This window comes from Lampetra planeri, chromosome 62 (assembly GCF_965212315.1).
Source record: "Lampetra planeri chromosome 62, kcLamPlan1.2.h2, whole genome shotgun sequence".
In the NCBI taxonomy this organism is placed as follows: domain Eukaryota; kingdom Metazoa; phylum Chordata; class Hyperoartia; order Petromyzontiformes; family Petromyzontidae; genus Lampetra; species Lampetra planeri.
The window spans coordinates 633,321-655,900 of NC_136168.1; the positions used below are offsets into that span (position 1 = coordinate 633,321).

The window sequence follows — 22,580 nt, forward strand, 5'->3', positions numbered from 1 at the left end:
AACCGTTATACCACGACTCCCTACACCTTGCCACCCCTCCCCCCACCTACCTAGCAACTCACCCATTATAGTGCTACCACGAGGCTCTCCTCCCCCACACGGCCAATCTCGTGGGCACACAGCACAGCTGGGTAACAAACAGCCTCGGCCCTGCCGTGTGCCCCCTGCCGCGACTGGACGCATATTTATGATCGGTCTCCTGCTTGCTAAGTGAACATTTTGCTTGTTTTGCAAACAAATTTGCTCTAAATTCGCATTTTCTCGTCATAGCGAATTCTCGTAGAAAGAGCGCTTGGTTGAGCGAGGCGCGCCTGCATTATTTTTGCATGTGGAAGCGAATTGGTTCACTTGGAAAACACCCGAGAGGCATTACACTACAGAGTGGACAATTGCAGTAATCAAAATGCTTGACCGATATTTACCTTGCATTTTTGTCATTGCAGTTCTGTGCCCGCGTGTGTGTCTGCTGCCTGGGATTTGCCATCGTGGGCCACTATGTCCCAGGCATCATGATTGCGTACATCATCGGTGAGACCCTCGCAAGCCCACAGTGGCCACATGCAAAACAGATGACACCGAGGTACAGATGGGCACACTGCCAAGCATTATCATGTGTTCTCTTGTCTTTCCTGCTTGCATTCCTACATTCCTCTGTCTTATTTCTCTTCACGTACAAAATATACATTTTGCTGTCTTCTCTATGTCACTTCTCTGGTGTCTGTGTGCATGTCACCCTCTCCCTCTGGTTCATGACTCAGGCACCGTTCTGCGTGGAGTTTGTATGTTCTCTCTGTGCTGTGTGGGTTTCCTCCAGGTTCCCTGGTTTCTTCCCACAGATAAAACCACACAGTGTAACCGGTACTGACCAAATGTCACAAATCCTGAAAAATTACCTGCAGATGACTCAATTGGGATTACACACAGCTGTAAAATCTTATCCTGTTGCGAAAAAAAGTTGGCAGGCCCTCCTGTAAGATTTCTGCGACTCGGTGAGCTAAAGAGACGTTAACTACCTCGCCTGGTATGCAGGAGGGTCGTGAGTTTGATCCCAACTCTGATGCCTTTATATTTGGAGTTTGCATGTTATTCCCATGGTCACGTGGATGTTTCTTTGGGTCCTCCAGTTTTTTCTTCCGGAATTCGCAGCAACCTGGGTTTAGTGTATTTGGCTGCTATAACTTTCCTCATGATAAACCAATTAATTGGGCTGTCATTTGTGGCCAGGTTGCTTCTGAAAAAGAGCCATATAGCTCCGTGGGCCTTACCTGGTAAAATAAAAAATAGTTTAGTTTAATGGTTTCTTCGAGTGATCGTGAATCTGGATGATGCAAGGCACGAGCCAAGGATCCACAATGTAAAAATCTCTTTTAGTTGCATAACGAACGTACGACCGGTCGGTGCAGGCACGTTGCGAGACCCCCTTGGGCTGCCCCCGCCGGCGGGTGACACGTTGCGTGACACATTGTGTGACGTGTGTGCAGTGGCGAGCGTGCTGCTGTGGCCGCTGGTGGTCTACCACGAGCTCATACAGAAGATGTACAACCGGATCGAGCCTGTGCTTATGAAGCTGGACTACAGCATGCGCGGGGGCATGTTGGGTCGCGGCCACGAGCAGCGTCGTGAGTTTCGCTTCTTTCTCCGCCAGCCGCCTGAGCCACACGAGCCGCAGAGCTGTGCCCTCACGTGGTGCTCCGAGGACCAGCCACTCCTTTGTGCGTTCCTGTGTTTTGGCACAGTGGTGACACTCTTACCTTACAGCAAGAAGCATCTGGCTTCGATTGACCACCACGGGCACCTTTCTGTGTGAAGTTTGTTCTCGCCCTATTTTGCAGGTCCTGGTAGGCAGCAGGTCATGGGTTCGATCCTGACCCTGACGCCTGTATATTTGGAATTTGCATATTCTCCCCATGGTCGCGTGGACTTTTGTCCGGGTCCTCTGGGTTTTCACCTTCACATTTAGAATCAACTTGTTTAGAGTATTTGGCTGCTATAAGTTTCCACATGATAATAAGCCACTTTGTTGAGCTATCATTTGTGGTCCGGTCACTTCAGAAAAAAGAGCTACATAGCTAAGTGGGGCCTTACCTGGCCAAAAATTAAAAAATTGTTTAGTTATTAGTTTAGTATTCTTTGGGTCTTTCGGTAAAGCCACGTAGACAGAAAAAATTACATTTCGATCGCAACACAAGCGGTCGTCTTCAGGAAAAGGGGGGTTAGCCTCTAAAGAAAACTGCTTATAAAGGTTTGAAATGGGCATAGCCCAAATGTCAGCAGCCAATGCAAGTGGTGGGCAGCGACCGTGGTGGTGGTGGTGGGCTTTCCACCAATCAGAGGGTTGCCAGGCAAAAATTAGCATGTCAATGCAAGATCGCCGACCCTTCTCCACGGTGAGTGCGCCAAGGTGGCTATGTTGATGTGAGAGATGAGCATGTTAATGTGAGAGATGAGCATGTTGATGTGAGAGATGAGCATGTTAATGTGAGAGATGAGCATGTTGATGTGAGAGATTAGCATGTTGATGTGAGAGATTAGCATGTTAATGTGAGAGATGAGCATATTGATGGAAGATCGCCGAGCATCCTCCATGCCGAGCATGCCAAGGTGGCTATGTTAATGTAAGAGATTAGCATGTTAATGGGAGATCGTGAAGCATCTGCCTTGAGGATGGCGCACGAGACAGCTGTGTTAGTGAGAAATGTAATCTGTTAATGTAAAAAATCAGAGAGCCGAAAATAACAACTAACATCGGAAGGTGGCAGGCTGGGAACATCACAGCCAGTTATGACTTAAACTGGTTAATAACATCCTTCCAATGATTGCTCAGTTTGTAGCCATCTTCTCGGTTGAAATTGTGTCTTATGTTTATATATCTGGATGGCTTCATAAACGAATCTTTCTTGATAGCCAGTGGGTTTGCAAAGTACCTTCGTCTTAGAGAAATCAATTTCGTGTGTGCCCACAGCATTAAAACAATGATCAGCCACGGCTGAGGTATTGGTCCCACCGTGTTTCAGATCTGCCTTATGTTCACGAACATGGTCCGAGACATGTCGCTTAGTTTCCCCAATGTAACTACTGCCACAGACACAACTTAGTTTGTAGACGCCGGGGTATTGCATGTCAGGGATCACATCCATCACAGATGGGATCAGATCACAAATTTTATGTACTGTGTTGAATCGAACCTGGATCTTGTGCTTGCTCATGATTTTGGAAATATTTTTTGTGACAATTGCTATGTATGGCAAGGTGATGGTTTTGATTGGGTCCTCAGATGATTCTTTCCCAATGGTTGGGGTGATAGCTTTACAGATTGTGTAGCCTGAATATCCATTCATCTTGAGGGCTTGGTGTACGGGTTCCAGTTCACTGGCTAGGTGGTGATGGTCGAAAATACATTGAGCTCTATGGTGTAGAGTTGATGAGGGAATTCTTCTGGGATGGATGGTGGTGGGAGTCAAGGTTTTAGGTAGGCATCCGTATGGGTGGCTTTCCTGTAGATAGTGTGTTCCATTGAGCCATCTGGTCTCTTCGATTAAAACATCCACGAATGGTAACTTGCCATCCTTTTCCACCTCCATGGTGAATTTGATGGCTGGGTGTATGGAATTGTATGTGATGTGAGTGGTAGACCACCAGTCAGTTAACCCTTGACATCTGGGTCTGTCCCCTGACCTCCTGCCAGCTGGCCATCGACACTTCACGTGGCCCTAAAGTGTACCTAGCATGGCACAAGCATCGTGGTGACGTCACCGCCATTTGGTGGTAAATGGTGATTGTTGTTGTTTAAGTGAGTGAGGGGCATCTTCCTCCTCGGTGTAAGGCCGGAAAAGGTCCTGTCAGGCAAGATGAAGAGACGCTTGCGGAACCCCAGTGTGGTTTCAGAACGGATTCATCTTGCATAGATGTCGTATTCCTTGTCCATCTGCTACAGCAAGAGGTCTAGGGAAATTAAACAGGACCTATTTGTCTGCTTTATTGACCTAGTCAACGCCTATGATACCTGATTCTCTGCTTACAATCATTCAGGACATATCCTTTGGTTATTTCGGTAAAATCACGTAAATAGAAAAATAATAATAAAAAATAAAGTCAATAAAAGTAATAAAAATAAAATAATAAACAAAAAAAACACTAATGTAGACTGTAGCCAGGTTATTAAGTTTGGTGAGTGTACTGGCAGTCTATCATGTACACTGTAGCAATGGTTATTAAGCTGGGTGAGTGTACTGGCAGTCTATAATGTAGACTATAGCCTGGTTTATAAGCTGGTGAGCGTATTGGCAGTCTATGATGTAGACTGTAGCAATGGTTATTAAACTGAGTGAGCCTACTGGCAATAGACTTATTCTTTGTTCTTTCAGTAATTGACAAGAAAACACAAATCAAGTCATGACCCAAAGTGGTTGATGATATCTTTCCAATGATTGCTGAGTTTATAACCATCCTCTCGGTTGAAATTGTGTCTGTATATATGGATGGCTTCATGAACGAATCTTTGTTGATAGCCAGTAGGCTTGCAAAGTACCATCGTCTTCGAGAAAGGACCTCCACGATGGTTGGTAGGCCCAGATAAAGCTGTGTGGACGGGACTCAGAGCCATTCCCTGTTTACCTTGGGGTGCAACAGGGATGTCTTCTGGCTTCTACATTTTTTTGGACGGGAATTTCCATCTAGTACGGATACAATGGGAGGCTGATCAATGCCCAGGCACAGTCAAGGCATAGCTCCCTATTGGCCAACCATATTATGTATGCTGATGATCTGGTTATTTCTGCCCACGCTGAAAAGGAGTTGGAGGCGCTGCTGCCAAACCTGGAGCATACTACTAAGAGGTGGGGCCTCGGCATCAGCCCTACAAAAACAAATCACCTGCCTGGGTATTTTGTGCCATCCAACACTCTACCAAACTCAACTCCATATGAGTGATGGGGCAGTTGTGAAGAGAGTGGAGGAGTTCCCATACCTGGACAGTGTATGTATGACGAGGTCTCACTCTGAAAGTTGAGTGGCATTATCGTTTCACCAACTGCGTAACGCTATGTGGAAGCTACCTGGCATGTCGCTCCATACAAAGCTCCAGGTCTTCTTAACCACAGTTATGCCCTCACTTCTCTATGCTTGTGAAACCTAGACCCCTTTAAAGAAACATCTGCGCCAGTTTGAAACATTCAGGCTGGCCTGGTATGACCCATTCTGGTTTAACCAGACTGGATTGTGTAATGAGCTTACAGATTCTGGAGACAGTCCCATCAACAACCTCCTCCAGCAGGTGAGGCTGCATTGAATGGGTCATGTAGTCCGCATGCCGAAACAGATTTTGTTTGGCTGGATAGAGGGAGCTAAACGGGTGCGGCACGGGCCAGAGAAGAGATGGAGGATGCAGAGCTGCGTGGACTTGCCGATGACTGATACTAAGTGTCAAGATCAGCCTCTATGGAGGAGGCTTGTGAAGGATGCTCCTGGGCAGTTGGAGGCAGTCGCCCTCCAACAACAGCAGAGGGGAGAGGAGCAACACTCACAACAATGAGTGGAGCGCCGGGTGGTTAAAACAGAGAAAGTTGGCGCTGGGAAGCAGAAGCGGTGCATCTGCCATTTCAGTCAATCAATCCATGGCACCTGGGTCTGTCCCGTGACCTCCTGCCAGTAAACCTTCAACACTTCACGTGGCCTCAAGGTGCACCAAGCCTGGAAACAAGCTCTGCAGTCACGTCACTGCCACTTAATGGCAATTGGCAGCTGTTGTATATGCAGTTTTATGGGGAGTGATGGTGTAGTGAGGAGCGCAAAGTGCTATGAACCTGGTGACCTGAGTGTGATTCCCGCTCATGGTCAACATCGGTGACGAATATCTGAACCGGGCCTGGACCTCCCTTCGGTCGACTCAGTCTAAATGAGTAACTGGTGCGATGTGTAAACATCGCCACTGGGGAGACAAAGGCGGCCGTGAGTGGGGCTGGCCACCCACCCCCTCGTGTGCCATGCCAGTCTTCATCGGTGCTCGATAACAGCACTTGCCCTAACTGTCCGTTACAGGCTATATGCAGGATCTTTGTCTTTACTTGGAGTTTATATGTTCTCACCCTGCTCTGCGTGATTTTCCTCTGGGTTCCCCAGTTTTCTCCTGTAGCTAAAAAGACACAATGTTACTGGTGTTGGCCAAACATTAAAATGTTTAAAAATTGTAAATTACTCATTTGGGAGTAGCGAAATCGGCTCCCTATTGACATGGACCCTCCTGAGCAAGAGATACTCAGCGGTGCTTTCCTGGGGAAACAAGTGCAATCATAATAATAATCACAATTATATAAAAATAGTAAATGACACGGGGCTCCTGTACGTTTTGGCTTGCAATGTCTGCAGGTGTGCGGAAGGAAAAGACCGATGGGAATGAGCCCACAGCCGAGACGGACAGTGACAGCGAGGGAGAACTGTCCAATTACTGCACAAAGGTACCCATCTCTGACAGCAGCTACGCTGCCCGCACTGATGTATGTATGTGTGTCTGTATGTTGAGCTCACACAATCCTTGAAAGATCTGGACACGTTCCCATAAGTGAGCTCTGGCAGACAAGGCTGCGATGGCTGGGTCATGTAGCCCGCATGCCCAGCCACCGCATGCCCAAGTAGCTTCCGTTTAGCAGGATAGAGGGGTCTAAACGGGCATGACATGGGCTGGAGAAGAGATGGACTGATGCGGAGCTGAGTGGACTTGCCGACGACTGGTACCATAGATGTAAAGATCAGCCTGTATGGAGGAGGCTCGTGAAGGACGCTACTGGGCAGCTGGAGGCAGTCGTCCTCCAGCAACAACAGAGGGCAGAGGAGTGACGCTCACAACAACGAGCTAAGCACTGGGTGACTAAAATACAGCAAGTTGGCACAGTAGAGGTACAGCTGGTGCATCTACCAGTCATCTCAGTCAGCCAACCCATGGCACCTGGGTCTGCCCCGAGACCTCCTGTCAGTGAGCCTTTGACACTTTATGTGGCTAAATTTCGATTTAAAGCTTTCGTGACTGCAGGGATTCATCTTCTTGGTTCTTTCGGTAAAGTCACGTAGAAGGGAAGTAAGAAAATAATAAAAATAAAACATAATAAAATAATTCTCACGACGTTTCGGCCACAACGCAAGCAGCCGTCCTAATTCAGACTTCATGTGGCCTCAAAGGGCGACTGGGACAGGCGCTGTGTTGACGTCACCGTCACTTAGTGGCGAATGGCGGGTATTAGTATGTTGAACTATTTTGGCACCGTACATAGCCAACCGTTCTAATCAGAGGTGCGGTGTATGTGTGTCTGTATGTTGAATTTCTTTGTCACCGTACGTAGCCAACCATGCTAATCGGAGGTGTGGGGGAAGGCCAAGAAACTAAACACAAAAAGCAGTTGTCAATCTAGATGATTTAAAATGCACAGTTCGAGTGGCTACCTAATATTCGAAGGAAGGGCGTTCCAGATGGCCGCAGAAGCGCATCTGAAAGTGCGAAATGCGGTAGCCGTCTCTGTTCGATGGCTCGCCAACAGCTGCTGCTAAGCGAGGATGACCGGAGTTGTGATGATGATGGTTTATGCTCCTCGACGAGAAAAATTGCAGCCAGGTTTGCCTCTGATCTGGCCCCAACTTTGGTTGAATCATCCAATTCATAGATCTTAACCCTTTCCCATTCCAATGGCGTACACGTACGTCATCAGTTTTTCTTCCGATTCCAGAATCGGAAGTCAAAGGCCCAATGGGAGGGCTTGTGGCACAGTTTTTGCGCCAGCTATCGTAGAGTGCGGTCGTGTCCCTACGGTTCACTGCGGTGGGTAACAACATCCTTAAAAACAATGGTGCTGCTACTACGCCTCTCTAAATAAAATGCTCACTGCTTGCGCATTCCAAATTAAGCCGTGAGCGGGACAACCCACCTTGCAACTTGCAGTCGGCCTCGGATCAGGAAAGGGGTTAATATCACACTGCTTTATTAGATTTGAGAAATCCCTCAAAAGAGCAAGGCTGCACATGAAGCGGCTTCTCAAACGGTCCGATGTCGTTCTGTGTTCTACCCTGCACTCTCCTGCTGCTGCTGCTTCCCCGCAGTTAAATTTGCGCTTCGCTGGCATCCGTCTTGAGAGTGGAGCCTTCAGAGCTCGGCTAGACAGCAGTGCAAACCCAATCGCTCTGTAGTTATCGGTGATGAGACTAAGACTGCTACGTGAAAATATTAAAATCTGCTATGTTAAATAAATAAATGGGCTTCATTTCATGCACATAAAATAATCATCTTCACTAACCTGCATCTGTTCCTCCGATAAAACAACCCCCCATCTCTTCTGCCCTCTCCCAGTCTACTGCTACTGCTTGCCCCCGGCCCTCAAGCTACGACCAGGCCTACCCTAACCCCTATCACTACCCCTCTCACTACCCCAACCCCAATCACTACCCCATCCCCTATGACTATCACTACACAAACCCCTCCTTAACTGTCACCCCACTCATGATTTCAACCAAGTGCCTTAGAATAAGGCGCTGCGATATACATCTATACTAAGCTAAACTATATTCTTGGTTCTTTCGGTAAAGTCACGTAGACTTTACCGAAAGAACCAAGAATATGAATCCCTGCAGTCACGAAAGCTTTAAATCAAAATTTAAGCTAAACTATTTTATTTACCATGTAAAGTCCACTGAGCTATTAGCTTTTTTCAGAAGTGACTTGGCCACAAGCAATAGCTTAACGAAGTGCCTTATTGTGTGGGAATTTATAGTCACAGCCAAGTATTTTAAACGCATGTTGATTCTAAACGTGGAGGGAAAAACCGGAGTACCCGGAGAAAAATACACGTGATGACGGGAAAAGAGAGAGCGAACATGCAAACTCGAAACATACATATTAGGGTCAGGATTTAACCCATGTCCTGTATACCATGCGAGGTATGTAACATCTCCTAGCCACCGGGACGCCCCCCCCCCCTTCCGTTGAGTAGAAGACTTCCAACCGTGTGTACCCCCCCCCACTGTGCGTGTGCGTGGTCCAGGTAGATGTGAAGCGCACGGCGCTGGCGCTCTCCATCACAGACTCGGAGCTCTCCGATGAGGAGGCCTCCATCCTGGAGAGCGAGGGCTTCACGCTGTCCCGGGGCAGCACCCCTCCACCGCCCGCCGATCACTCCCAAGAAGGTCTGCTCCCGCTCTTCAGCCTGGCTCAGAGTCCTTCTGCGGATCACTCTCACAGTGTTTACTTACGGGGTGCCGCGGGTAGCTCGGAGATGTTAACCACCTCGCCTGGTATACAGGAGGTCGTTGGTTACGATCCCAACCCTGACGCCCATGGTCGCATGGATTTTTATCCGGGTCCTCCGGTTTTTTCCCCTCCACATTTACAATCAGCATCACGAATTTAGAGTATTTGACTGCTATAAATTTACACGTGATGATAAGACAATCCGTTGAGCTATCATTTGTGGTCAGATCGCTTCTGTAAAAGAGTGACAGTATATAGCTCAATGGACCTTACCCACTTAAAAAAATGTTTTATTTCGACTGGAGGAATATGCTGTTACATCATCTGGGCAGCAAGGTGGCGGCTCAGTGGTCATTCTTGTGCCTTGTAGAAAGAAGATCCTGGGTTTGATTACCCACTCGGGTGCCTCTCTGCTTCAAGTTTTGTGTGTCCTCCCCCTGTTGCGCATGGAATTTTATCCATGTTCATTGGATTCTTCCCATCACTCATTTTAAAGAGTTCAGTATTACCCCCGGTTTACGACTTTGGGGGGGATGCATTCCTGGAAGGTGCGACAACGAATATCGAAACGACGTCAATCGAAAGTGTTTTAACAGGGGTAGTGGTGGTGGCGGAGGCGAAGGCTGAGAGGTGACGGATACCGACAAAGGGCGGATGACGACGATGCTGTCAGTGACGTTAAGTGTGTGGGGTGGTTGAGGCGATGCTAATTGGGTAGCAATGTTAATGTTAAAGCAACAACGTGTTTATGAAATGACGTCAAGGGTGGAGGAGACGTAAACCGGGGTATCATTGTGCAACGTAACATTTCATTTTTTGACACCCGACATCGAGCCCCCCCCGTTGCTGTGAAAATTTTACAGGGATCCTCCTGAAAAAAAAGAGGCTTGAGACTCGGTGTGAGCCTTTCCTGTCTAAACTAACATCATGGCAACAATGGTAATTATAATAACAACAACAGGCGTGCAATTGTTATTGATGCTGCACCAATCCTCTTGCTTGAATTGCTCCCTGTGAAGATTTCGATCTACAAAACAACCCGGAGGACTCGCCCCACTGCCGGGCAAAGGGGCAGCAGAGCGGCTATGGCGCTCACGGTGGTCGTGGTGCTCCCAGGACTCCTGTTGGTCGTGCTGCCAGCACAGCCGAGGTGTTGGCTGCAGGGCGCCACGGGGAAATGCCGTCCGCACCCGCCCTCCGCTTCGACGACACCCACTTCAACGAGCATGGCTCTGGCGGCACCGCTGCCAGCACCGCCCCTCCTCTGCCGCGGCGGCCACCTGTGGCCATCCAAGAGCTGGGCGAGGCCATGGCCAAGGAGATCCTGCGGTTCGCAGAGCCCCGGGGTACGCAGGCCCAGTCTCCCGATGTAAAGGAACACAGCTGGGAAATCGCAGGAAGCGGGAGCGGCACTGCAGCAATGTGCTGTGCTGCTGCCGCCGCAAGAAGTATTGCCGGAGTCGGAATCGGCGGAGAAGCAAGCATCGGCGCGTGGCACGCTGAAGAAGGAAGCGGCGCCAAATCACCAGGCGATGTGGTGCCAGAGATCCTGACCGCGATGAGAGGTGGCGACCACCCTGCAGTGGCAGCCCGAGCCGGAGAGGAAACCGGAGCCGGTGCCGGAGCCGGAGGCAACTCTGCAGCCATGGGTGGTGGTGCGGGCCACGCGGCGTTGCCGGAAAGCAGCCGTGGACGAGATGGGGGTGAGGCCGTGGCCGGAGTCCCCGGCGGTACCGCCGGGGTGGGAGGCCGAGCCAATGTGGGAGCCTCCAGGGGTGGCAGTGACGAGGCGGACACCATGGCAACGGCGGACACCACAGTGGCACCGCTGTCCACTCTGGCAGACGCCGAGGGGGACGACTTTGAGGTGGTGGACGAGTCGGAGGTGGAGCGGCTGGGAGCCGAGATGCGGTCGTCGGGAATCGGCGTGGAGGAAACCGGAAGCACCGGCTTCTTCTCTGGCTTCCTGGGGTGACGTCCGGCACTGCTCTGGCCATCCCGCCGCTGCCTTCCCCCCACCCCGCCTGCTCCTCCCTGCCTCCACCCACCCCCCCACCTCCTGCTCCCCCCTACCCCCCGCCCACTCACTCCCGTGAATGTCTCCACTCATGATTCCCTCTTTCTCTCTCATTCCTCTTTTTTTCATACCACGTTTGGTCACAAGTAGTAGGCGAATTCAAACAACACAGGGAGAGGAATACCACTGATACAGCCAGGTCTCTGAAACGTCGGCCTTTTATTTTATACGTATATTTGTGCACCTTTGTTGAAGCAGAACTTCGGCAACTAAATTTGCGAGTGACCCTCTCAGCGAAGTAAAATCACTTCAAAATTCCTTCCCTGCCATAGCTTTCCACACAGTTGTCACTATGGTCTAACACCGCAGGACTTTATAGTGTTTGATTTTTTTCTCTCTCTCTTTCTCATACAGGCAGTAGATCTCCAGAGTTGTATCTACTAAATATGGGAACCCACGCCGACGCAAGTGAAGCATGGAAAAGTAACGGCAGCGCTATGTTAACGTCAATTGCAATTCATATTGTTGCGCATCGAGCGGCCGTGGAGAGCCTAGCCAGAGTGACCTGCATGCAATTCGTCATGCCGGAGGTCCGCAGGAGTTGTTCCTAAACACCCGTGTTTTACTTCTGCGTAAAACGTTAAGTAGCCTTGGCGCTAATGGCAACAAACATATATATTGATGATGGGGCTCTGCGGTGGCTAGGAGATGTTAACTACCTCGCGCGGTATACAGAAGGTCGTGTGTTCAATCCTGACCCTGACGCCTGCTGCTGTATATTTGGAGTTTGTGTGTCTATCCCCCCGTGGTCGCGTGGATTTTTCTCTGAGTCCTCTGGTTTTTCCTCCACAATAATGAACATTACGAGTATTTGGCTGCAATACGTTTCCACGTGATAAGCCACTTCATTGAGCTATCATTTGTGATAGCCGGGTTGCTTCTGAAAAAGAGCTACATAGATCAGTGGGCCTTACCTGGTAAAATAAAAAGTTTAGTTTTAAACGTAGGGAATAAAAATCTGTAAAGAAATTAGACAAAGCTTTTGTGAGCTCTCTATATAAATCAGACACCGTGTTTCATCTCATTGAGCTGTTTTAAAATTGTATGATAAAAAAACATGTATTTTTCGTCACTGCTTAAAATACGAAATGCATTCCTGCTGGCTCCTAGGAAACACTTTTAACTTGGTGAGCGTTATGTTGTACTTACATTAACAAAAAACGAGATTTTTGACGTTAATATTTTCAAGCCAGGATATAACTTAATATCACGTCTCATCCCACCCTGATAAGCATTCAGCACTGAGCTAGTTTTCTTCAAGGGAAAGATTTTAACACTTGCATGTATAAAAATATACTTGTGTGTGTGTGTGTGTGTATAATAATAGTATCATCACAAATCTAATAGCGTAAGGCTATCACAAAGTTTCACACACGTAGTCTGCAGTCGTTTCACCGTTAACGGCGATGTTGCTGCTGCGTGTGATCCCAATTAAGATATTTGAGATCTAATTTTCTAAATGTGGCAAATTTGGACCATGGCACCGCTGGCACTGCTGGCACACGATGACCTACTGCTCTTTTCGTTTGACGTCAACAGGATCTTTAACACGTAGGCTTTCGCGACCAATATTATCCATAAAAGAGGAATAATATTGGTCAGGAAAGCTCTGGCTGTCGCCTGATGAGGCTGGTTGTAATTTCCAGTGAAACGTCACGGTACTCGAATAGTAAATGTTGTGGTTTTACTCTCCAACACACCGGTGTGCTGAACTAGTAACTAATTGGCACGTTTTGTTTACGTGATAAACGTTACTAATTTGCTGTCGGGTGGTGATGAATTTAAGGACATTTATATTTACGTCATCTAACCCACTCTGAAGTTGGCGCCATTTGGTACACTGTCATTAATTCACCCGCGGTGTTATCGAGGGTGGCTGACCAGATTCAAACCTTCATCCTCTGCTACCGCTGGCGACCACCCCGCTGCTGGGCCGTGTCACCGCCCCGACGTGTGTGTTTGCAACGCTCGTAACGAGCGTAACGTTAGGAAGATAATTGGGGCCTGCAGATAAGGCTAGCGCTGTGTTTATGCACGCACAGAATGCGTCCACAAACCTTGCTTCGTTGCTCGCAAGATGCCATGTCCCGTATGCGGGGATACTGCTGCTGCTGTCACCACCACCATCACAACAACGACTCCTTTAGTGGCCTTGAGTTGAGGTGGTTATGAATTTACCACTCTTACCGTGACCACGTTCGCTTAACTCCAGGAACGCGAACAGTGACCCACACACACACACAACTGAGATGCACCAACAGTGGCATAACACAGCAATGCATGTTGACGTGTATGCAGTTTGCCAATGAAGTAAAACAACCTCTGCTTAAATGTTGCACACTGAACATAGCAAATATCAGCTCTGTATTGTAATTGCAGACGTATAACTATCAATGGGGTGTGAAACATACACCACCCAATCTATACTCTTGTAAATAAAGTGGCAGTACAATATAACATGTTACATAGCGAGAGTTGTGTTATAGTGTATTTGGTTTATATACTGTGTGTGGATTTCTGTTAAACGGGACTACACTTGGAATAGCAAAATATCAAGTCAAAATATTTCAAATGGAATTTTAATAATTGCACGCCCGTTTCAACGTGTACAGGTGTAATAGAGTTCACGACTCTTGGACGCCGGAGTTGGAGGCACACGGGTTTTATTCACACAGCACGGTTCTGGCATACAACACTAGAGGGGGTGTCGGCCCCCTCACCCGGCTAGCTGGGGATACACGCGCTAGCTACTTCCTAGCCTGCCTCCTAGTCCTCCTCTAATGGGCTAGGGGAGGCTATCTGGCCCGACACTGGTAAGTCGGGCCTGGTACCCTGAGTCCCAGACCAGCGCTGACAAGAGCACCGGCTCTGGATCTCGGAACCAGGCCGCTGGCTCGGTCCTGTTCGGCCCTGATAAGGACGGCGAACCAGGGGAGTCCAGGGCTCTAGCTAAGACGTCTTCAGTCTTCACTGGTTAGCTTCCCCCAGAACCCCGAGCCCTCCGATACATCCCCTTTTATACCCAACCCCCCGCTGAGGGGTGGGGCCCCCCCGGGGTGCCTGGCGCGGACGTCGTAGAGAGCACCTCCCCGTGCACTCACGTAGCCCCGCCCACTGTGTTTGTTTGCCATAAGCTGCCATGCATAACGGGCTCTCTCTCTAACACCCCTACACAGGTACCACTCATCTTGCGGTGTGCGCATTCTACAATGCGCAGGGACTGCACTTGCCCGTGCCAACAATGCGCACACGGCAGCAGAGAATGGGGAGGGTGCTTCCATTTATCCAGCTACTGCACACCGGACAAGGCTCTCATCCTCCAGCCATTGCGTGAACGAAATTCCGAGTTTCTCGCGCGCTCTCTTGTGGTAGGGACTTCATATGCGGCTAACACAATGGGGACTCTCGAAGCGTTGCCGCAAGTCAGGGGCTCGGCAACCTGCGGTTTGTAAATCGTCAGTCTGCCTGTGTCACACGCAACAGCTTCAGTGGTGTGGATTCCGTGAAGACGCAGCCTGACTAGCTACTCAGAGCAGATGTTACTGGTTGGAACCTAGTTACACCAGCCCACAGGGGATTATTGTGTCCGTCGTGCATGGGAGGGGTGGGGCTGGGTGGAGAGGGGAGGGTGGGTAGAGTGGGGCTGGGTGGGGAGGGTGGGGCTGGGTGGGGAGGGTGGGGAGGGTGAGGGTGGGGAGGGTGAGGGTGGGGAGGGTCTGGGTGGGGAGGGTGGGGAGGGGCTGGGTGGGGAGGGACTGGCCACCCCGTGGTGCCCTTATAAAACTCAACGTTTAACCTACTCACGCCGGCTTGTGCCCCCCCTCACAGTCGGGAATATTTGCGGAATACACCACGCCACCGTTGACCCTGGCCATTGACCGAGCAACCCAACGTTCCTACCAGCTCCGTCCGCAGGAATGTGTTTAAAATACATGTATAATATTGCACCATAAATATAGCGAAATTTACAATCGCAGTGTGCAGGATCTTGTGCAAAACAACCCATGTAATCTATAGCGAGAGCACCAGAGCCGCGCACGGCTTTTTAAGGGACTGCTTCGAGACGTTATATATTAAGGACCACCACCGTCTTGTATTCACGTTGCATTGTGCGTCTCTGGAAATCTTGAGGTTTTTTTTTTTACCGAATTCGATAAAAAAAAAATCTCATATCTATGGGACCTTTTTACCAGTATCAAAAATGATGAAAAATTAAGAATAGGTTTTACCCTTGTTGGCAATAAAACAGGAGGTGTTAAGATGTTCAAACACCAAACAGATACCTATTGCAAGGCATCAAGTCTGCATGAACCACACATACTTGTGGCAAAACATGCAAATAGTAAACCTCTGATAATACATGCATTGTCTTTGAAACTTTTTTGATATTGGCAAAAAGGTATCCCATAGATATAACTGCTCAACCCGAGATATAAGTGCTCTGATACTTGCATTGTCTTTGTACAGTTCGCCTATTGGCGTTCTCTGGTCTAACGCTGGTGGAGGGACGAAGCCATAAAGAAGGCTGTCTCTGGTGTAGGCCAATCAGGTTCAAGATGCAAATATTATCAGAGCATTGCCAGAAAGGATAAAACCTCTTATTTTTCCTCAATGTCTTTTATTAGTTATTTCGGTAAAGTCACGTAGAAGGGAAATAATACAATGAAAAAATATAAAACAATACAATTCTCACGACGTTTCGACTGCAACACAAGCAATCATCATCAGAAAATGTTCAAATTTTCTTGCTGTGGATGTCACACCTGATGATGATTGCTTGTGTTGCAGTCGAAACGTCGTGAGAATTTTATTGTTTTATATTTTTATTATTTTATTATTTCCCTTCTACGTGACTTTACCGAAAGAACCAAGAATATGAATCCCTGCAGTCACGAAAGCTTTAAATAAAAAATGTCTCATTGTTATTTTGGTTGCCGACCCCTGCCATAAGTGATCAATCACGAGCGTTAATGAGTCACCTTTGGCATTTAGGCCCAGGGTGCAGTCCAAACAAAGATAAAGATCCCCCATCTAGTCTTTAACAGACTTCGGGCAAGTGCTGTTGGCGAGCAGCACCCATGAAGGCCGGCACGGCACACGAGGGGGTGGGTGGCCAGCATCACGCCTGGCCACCTTTGCCTCTCCAGTGGCGATGTTTACGCACTGCACGAGGTACTCACTTGAGGGTGAGTCGACCGAGGGGAGGCCCAGGACCGGTTCAGATAATCGTCACTGGTATTGATGGCCGTGAGTGAGAAACGCGTGTGCCCGGGTTCGTAGCACAGCGCATTAACCACTGTGGCCCCGGTCCCCACACAGGATGCAGTCCAAACGCGGGCACACTTGCGATTCGATCCCAGCCCATTCAGAGAAATTAGGCATTGACAAGTTAATGTCACCCACAAATGACAGTCAAGTGTATGAGTAAAATAGGGAAAACCCCTATTATTATAAGTATATGAGTAGTTTTTTTGTTGCTAAAGTTTGCCTATGATGTATTGTGTTTACACGGTTTGGTGTGATAAATAAAAAAACATACTTTACATTTCCTCCACCTGCAAAACGCGTTTTATACGTTAAGAGCCATCGCAACGTCGTCCACTACGATCAGCGTCCTCCGCACTGATAGAATTGTATCTTAGGTCAGTGGGAAGAACTATGCAAGTCTTTTACTCAGCGGAAGGGGGGGGCGACCCGGTGGTTAGGAGATGTTAAGTACCTCGCCTGGTATACAGGAGGTTGTGGGTTCGATCTCAACCCTGACGCCTGCTGTATATTTGGAAATTGCATGTTATCCCCGTGGTCGAGTGGATTTTTCTCTGGGTCCTCCGGTTTTTCCCTCCACATTCAGAATTAACATGTGTTTAGATTATTCGGCTGTTATACATTTCTACATGATACGGAACTTCGTTGAGCTATTATAATTTGTGACCCAGGTTACTTCTGGGCCTTACCTGATAAAATCAAAAAGTTTTTTTGTATGAATAAAATTGTCTCGGCCTCGCTGCGCGCTGCATTGCACCACTATCCAAGTAGTTCACCTCGCATTCAATAAACCTTCAAAGCCAGGGTGAACATCTGACTCCAACGTATTTAATTAATAAAACGAGATCAAATTGATGGAAAAACGCAGCACAAAATACATCATCTGTTAATACTTGCAATATCAATACAATGAATGGACACTATAGCATCATAACATTGTCTTAGATAACATGAATCTCAACAATAGGTCCTGGATGTACCAGGCACCTACATTAGCACTGAATAGCTATACAACAAGAGAATAAGTTAATGTATTAAATTGGGTCACTTTGTGTAATCACCATACTGCAGCCAAATGTACAGCACTGCACATAACACTGAACTGTGGATGGAGATACTTCTTCATCCTTGCTCTCAAGAATACATAAAAGTTACATGGGCACACGTCTGGCTCGACTTATCCAACTACAAATAACATTCACAATAATGCACTGCTGTAGTGAAAGCAGGTACCACCACAGTATACACTGCTCTAATCATACCAGGTACCACCACAGTATGCACTGCTGTAATCATAGGTACCACCACAATATGCACTGCTGTAATGGTGGTGCCACAGCACCGAAGCAACTCCGCCGGCGCTGCCATCTTCTCGCACCCCTCCACACGAAAGCACGCACCCACGTAGGGATTCGTGGGGGGGGGGGGGGGGTCACCTGGTACCATGGGTTTTTACCCGAGGGGCCCCGAGCGGGGATGTCCCACGGTTTCCCAGTGCCAGGAGATTGGCCGACCCTCCCTCCCCCCAGGCCAAATTGCATTGCAGTCCCCGTGAATTGGCTTAAAATTGTATGGGCACAACGAAGCTCACCGGGCTAACCGCAATAAGACACTCAGAGCACGGGGAAGGGGCCAGGGGGGCGGGGGGGGGGAATATTACGTGGGCAGCGCAGACAAGGAGGTGGGAGGGAAATTCCTGGACCCACTGCAGATGTGTATTCCACAGGACGGCCACCCCGATCAAACCGGTTGAGTATGGGGTGGGGAGGATGGATGCGTAGACAATGGATCGAGGCATAATGGCAAGCAACGCTCCAGGTCGGGGCATCGGTTTTAAATCAAAAGGTAGGCGCTCGATTGGCTGCGCAGGATAACACCACGTGATTCTAGATTTGAAGCTTTCGTGACTGCAAGGATTCATATTCTTAGGTTTTTTCGGTAAAGTCACGTAGGTAAAACATTAAAATTAATAAAAGTAAAATAAAATAAAAAATCACGACGTTTCGGAGGCAACACAAGCTTCCGTCTTCAGGTGGAACCGTCACAGCCACGACAGCTGTCTCAATCTCTCATTTACGTGATATCAATCTCTCATTTACTTGATACAGCTGTCGTGGCTGTGACGGTTCCACCTGAAGACGGAAGCTTGTGTTGCCTCCGAAACGTCGTGATTTTTTATTTTATTTTACTATTAATTTTAATGTTTTACCTACGTGACTTTACCGAAAAAAACCTAAGAATATGAACACCACGTGACCCTGGATCTTTGGATTCTGAGGGCATAAATGGAGGGGGCAGAAAAACGTTAAGGAGTTCTCTTCCAGCCGTTCAGCTGCCCGGTCCGATTCCCAGCCGCTCGCAGCATCCGAGAGGCGCTGGCGAGTGTTGCTACGACTCGACCCCAGGCAGAGACCTCTCGTACCCTCGTCCCGTAGGGTTTTCTTGCAGTCGCGCCGGTAATAAGAGAGCGTGGGAGTAGCGTGGGATCGGCGCGCATTCACTGATAAACGATCGCGGAGTTTCGCGTGCAGGTGTGAACAACGGATTAACGCGCAAATCTATCCTCGATTCGATCGCCGTTGTGCTTGTGCCGCGCTTACCGTGCGCGTTTGCGTAACGGATTAACGCGCGAGTATTGTCATCAATAGTTCGCCGTGGTGCTGGGGATTAGCGCGCGCATACGGCCATCGGCTGTATTTGCCACGGGGGAATTAGCGCGTGATCACCTGTACCCACGTGTTTGCACTCGCCCATGCGCGTTTGCACCGGGAATTAACGCGCGAATCTTATCATCCTTAATTCACCGTGGTGCTTGCGCTCGTGCGCGTGCTTACACAGCGCGCTTTACGCACTGTGTCCGCATAGCGACGATAGCGCTCAGCAGTGCAACGCGCCAATATTATTATCTACCCGATATTCATTGTGCCCGGTGCGTGCGAGTGAGGCTGCCGTGCAGGGTGACTCCTTGACTGCGCCCGCATCCGCGCAGCCGCCGCGCTATTTTTAGCGTGAGCAGTAGGGAGCCCCACGAGCGGTCACGCGCGCGCACGCCGCCACCGCAGCACGAGTGGTGTTTTATTCATATTTGGCTATTTTGTTTAAGCGCGAAGCGTGGTGAGCAGCGTGCACCCGTACGGGTATGCGCGTGCAAGTAGCCACCTCGATCAATAAAAAAAATTACGTGGGGAGTGTGTGGGATAACCCGAGGTAGCGGGGAGCCTGCCACGAGTCATGCCCCACAGAGAGGATGTGGAGTCGGCGAGGCCAATGACCCGATCGGCGGCAGCGCGGCGGGAAGAAGGGGAGGAGGAAGGGGAGAGGAGGAGGGGAGCATCGGCCCCCACACATGCAGCCACCTCCGCATTAGTGGTGGTGTACGTGGGGAGTGTGTGGGATAACTCCGGGCGGTGGTGAGCCAGGCAATTAGCCATGCCCCTCAGAGAGGGCGCTGGTGCGAGGGGGTCGATCACCCGATCGGCGGGGTCCCGACGAGAAGTGGCCGGGAGGAGGGGGGAGTGGAGGAGGTGGGCGTCAGCCCCCACATAATCATAGCAGGTACCATGTATACGGTCTTCGAAAAATAAATACATTTATGCTAATTAGGAAGGTGTAATTGTCTGAGGTTATGCAAGTATATGTAATTATGCTAATGTACGTAATTATGATAATTAGGCTTGGCTTCGTTGTCTAGGGTTGTATTATCAATCGGGATAATACAATGATTCTTGCTATAACTTTTACTGATTGTCTTGGTGTGTTTTATGTCAGATCTCACCGCAGGAAACACTTCTTAAAAATAAGATTATTATGCATGAATTGAGGAAGGCACCACTCAGACTCTCCTATGTTAAGCAACTTTAATATCTAAAAACACTCTAACATGCGAACACTTATGCTCGGAATTGTCAACACAGTACTCCTCGAGACGTCCTATTCATTGATCCGTGCAAATAACCCTCAATGGTTACGTTTGTTAACTGAGCATAAAACAATCGGCTAATTCCTCAGAGTAAAGCGAGCATACACGGCAATGGGAAAAAGTCCTTAAAATTAATGTGACAATATTCATACGAACAGTAATAAAAAAACATGTGCCTAAAGCAAAAGTAGTCATCAATTAATTCATTGGTAAGATTATGCAATTAACGAAAACGAATGACTAAAATACTTCTAAACGACCGTATTCATGTATACTCAACGGGCACCAATGCTTTTCACGATCAGCTAATATTTAACGCACCACCTTGGAATGGCACCCCTTTTCAAAACACAAAGATCACTTTTTGGAACTATCTTATTCGTCTCGATATGCGTGTTGTGTGCGTGTGTCTTCTTTGCCACTTGTTGAATTGGCGGTTTACGCGGTACAGCGTTCCTCGTACTGAAAATACCTCAGGTTCCCAGCAGGGCCGTTGGGACAGCGTGTGTGTGTGTATTGGCTGCGCCGAGACTCTTCCTCTTGGCTGTGCCAGCTCTCTCCACTGCTGGTTGGTAGTTGAGTTTGTGCTATGATGCCGTCATCAGTGCTCGCAGCTCGTCTGCTGGTCGCCGTTCACTCTTGTGAGGAAGCTCTTTTACCCTGGCGTGCAGCTGCCAGCTTCGCGCGGGCACCCAATGGTGCCTCTCCCGTCCTTACTTCAGGCTGCGCCAGCTCTCTCCGTGATGCCTCTCCCGCCCTTCCTTCAGGCTCTTTCCACTGCTTCGTGCTCTCCGCCCTTCTTCCAAGAGGGCTCCTGCTCTGAGCTGCCCGTCGCTGGCTGGATCACTCTCTCTCAAAACTCGTAAATTGTATTAGCTCCTTTTTAGCTTCTCACAACTCTTATAGCTTAGCATAATACAGCTTATCGCAGTCCTCGACTCAGCAAGCGACTCAACATAAGGGTAGATGTAGAATAAAACTTTCAGCGATACTCTGTCGGTCCATGCCGAACTCGGCTCTTACCAATACATCGGTCCCTTCTCTCTGCGAGACACGACACCCATGGTTGATCTCGAGGCCATGCACTGGAGCCTGCCCCTCGCAGCACTAATTGTGTGTGTTCTTGCTTATGTAATGAGTGGCTCCGACACGGTAAGTAACTTCAAGTGTTTTATTTCTAAATCTTTGGTACAGCCACCTCTCTCTCTCACCGGATGTCGACCCACTCTCGTGGCTGCGCTGCCTCGCGCCACGTGGCGCTCACCCCACTTGCTAATACACCGCTGGCTGGTGGCGCGCCGAGCCGCTACATGGCAGGTGGAGATGGCGGGGCAACAGTTACAGGGAGCTCCTCTTGATCTTACAACACCGACCCCGAACGTTGCTGTACCGCCGGCTTATATTCCCTCCCTGGAGGCTAAGCCCCGCCTCTGGCCACGCCCCTCCTGGAACCTTCGGGAACGTTCCAGAGGCTTCCCTGGTACTGTAGATCTGCCCAATCACCTTTACCCCAGATATAATCCCTACTATGGATAAACCGTGGACTGTAAAAGTAATGTAACCCCCACAATAATTCAGTAGATGGCGCTCTATTATTACACTTATATCTGAAATTCTCCCACCTCGGCTCGCCTTCTCACAAAGGACCGGAATTCCTTTGGTTTCACTCTCAGCCTGTGGAAACAGCTGTTTGTGCGGTGTACATGTGTGTGTCTGTTCTAATTTTATTGAATTAATCTGTTAAGTCACATGAAGGCCTGGTTCCTGTCCCCTTCCTCAAGCCATCTCGCCATCTGTGGAAACAGATGCTTTCATGATAATAGGTGTTTCCCCTTTTTTCTGGCAACAAAACAGGTGTTAAGATCTAGATTAGAAGTTTTCGTGACTGCAGGGATCCATACTCTTTGGTTCTTTCGGTAAAGTCACGTAGGTATAAAATAAATTAAATCACGACGTTTCGGGCGCAACATAAGCGTCCGTCATCAGGTGGGACAACCACAGCAATAAACAATTGCTGAAGTGGGCAAAAGGGCTGCTGTAACAAGAGGCTATATAGGCAAGAGAGGGGGCGAGGAGCGGAGGAGAGACAGAGA

The 22,580-nt window shown here is 48.8% G+C and overlaps 1 protein-coding gene across 3 annotated transcripts in view; it reads left to right on the plus strand.

Moving 5' to 3' along the window:
• The window catches only part of LOC144736720 (reticulophagy regulator 2-like), a 43,147-nt gene extending 29,387 nt beyond the window's left edge, over positions 1–13,760 (plus strand). For 2 of the 3 annotated variants that reach the window (XM_078619346.1, XM_078619348.1), the window contains exons 5-9: positions 444–528; positions 1,482–1,619; positions 6,364–6,452; positions 9,021–9,162; positions 10,246–13,760. In XM_078619346.1, the coding sequence (XP_078475472.1) occupies positions 444–528; positions 1,482–1,619; positions 6,364–6,452; positions 9,021–9,162; positions 10,246–11,201 (1,410 nt within the window). In that variant the 3' untranslated portion in view covers positions 11,202–13,760. The remainder of the gene's footprint in view (positions 1–443; positions 529–1,481; positions 1,620–6,363; positions 6,453–9,020; positions 9,163–10,245) is intronic. The other variant, XM_078619347.1, reaches the window with a different exon arrangement.
• Positions 13,761–22,580: the final 8,820 nt, after the last annotated feature.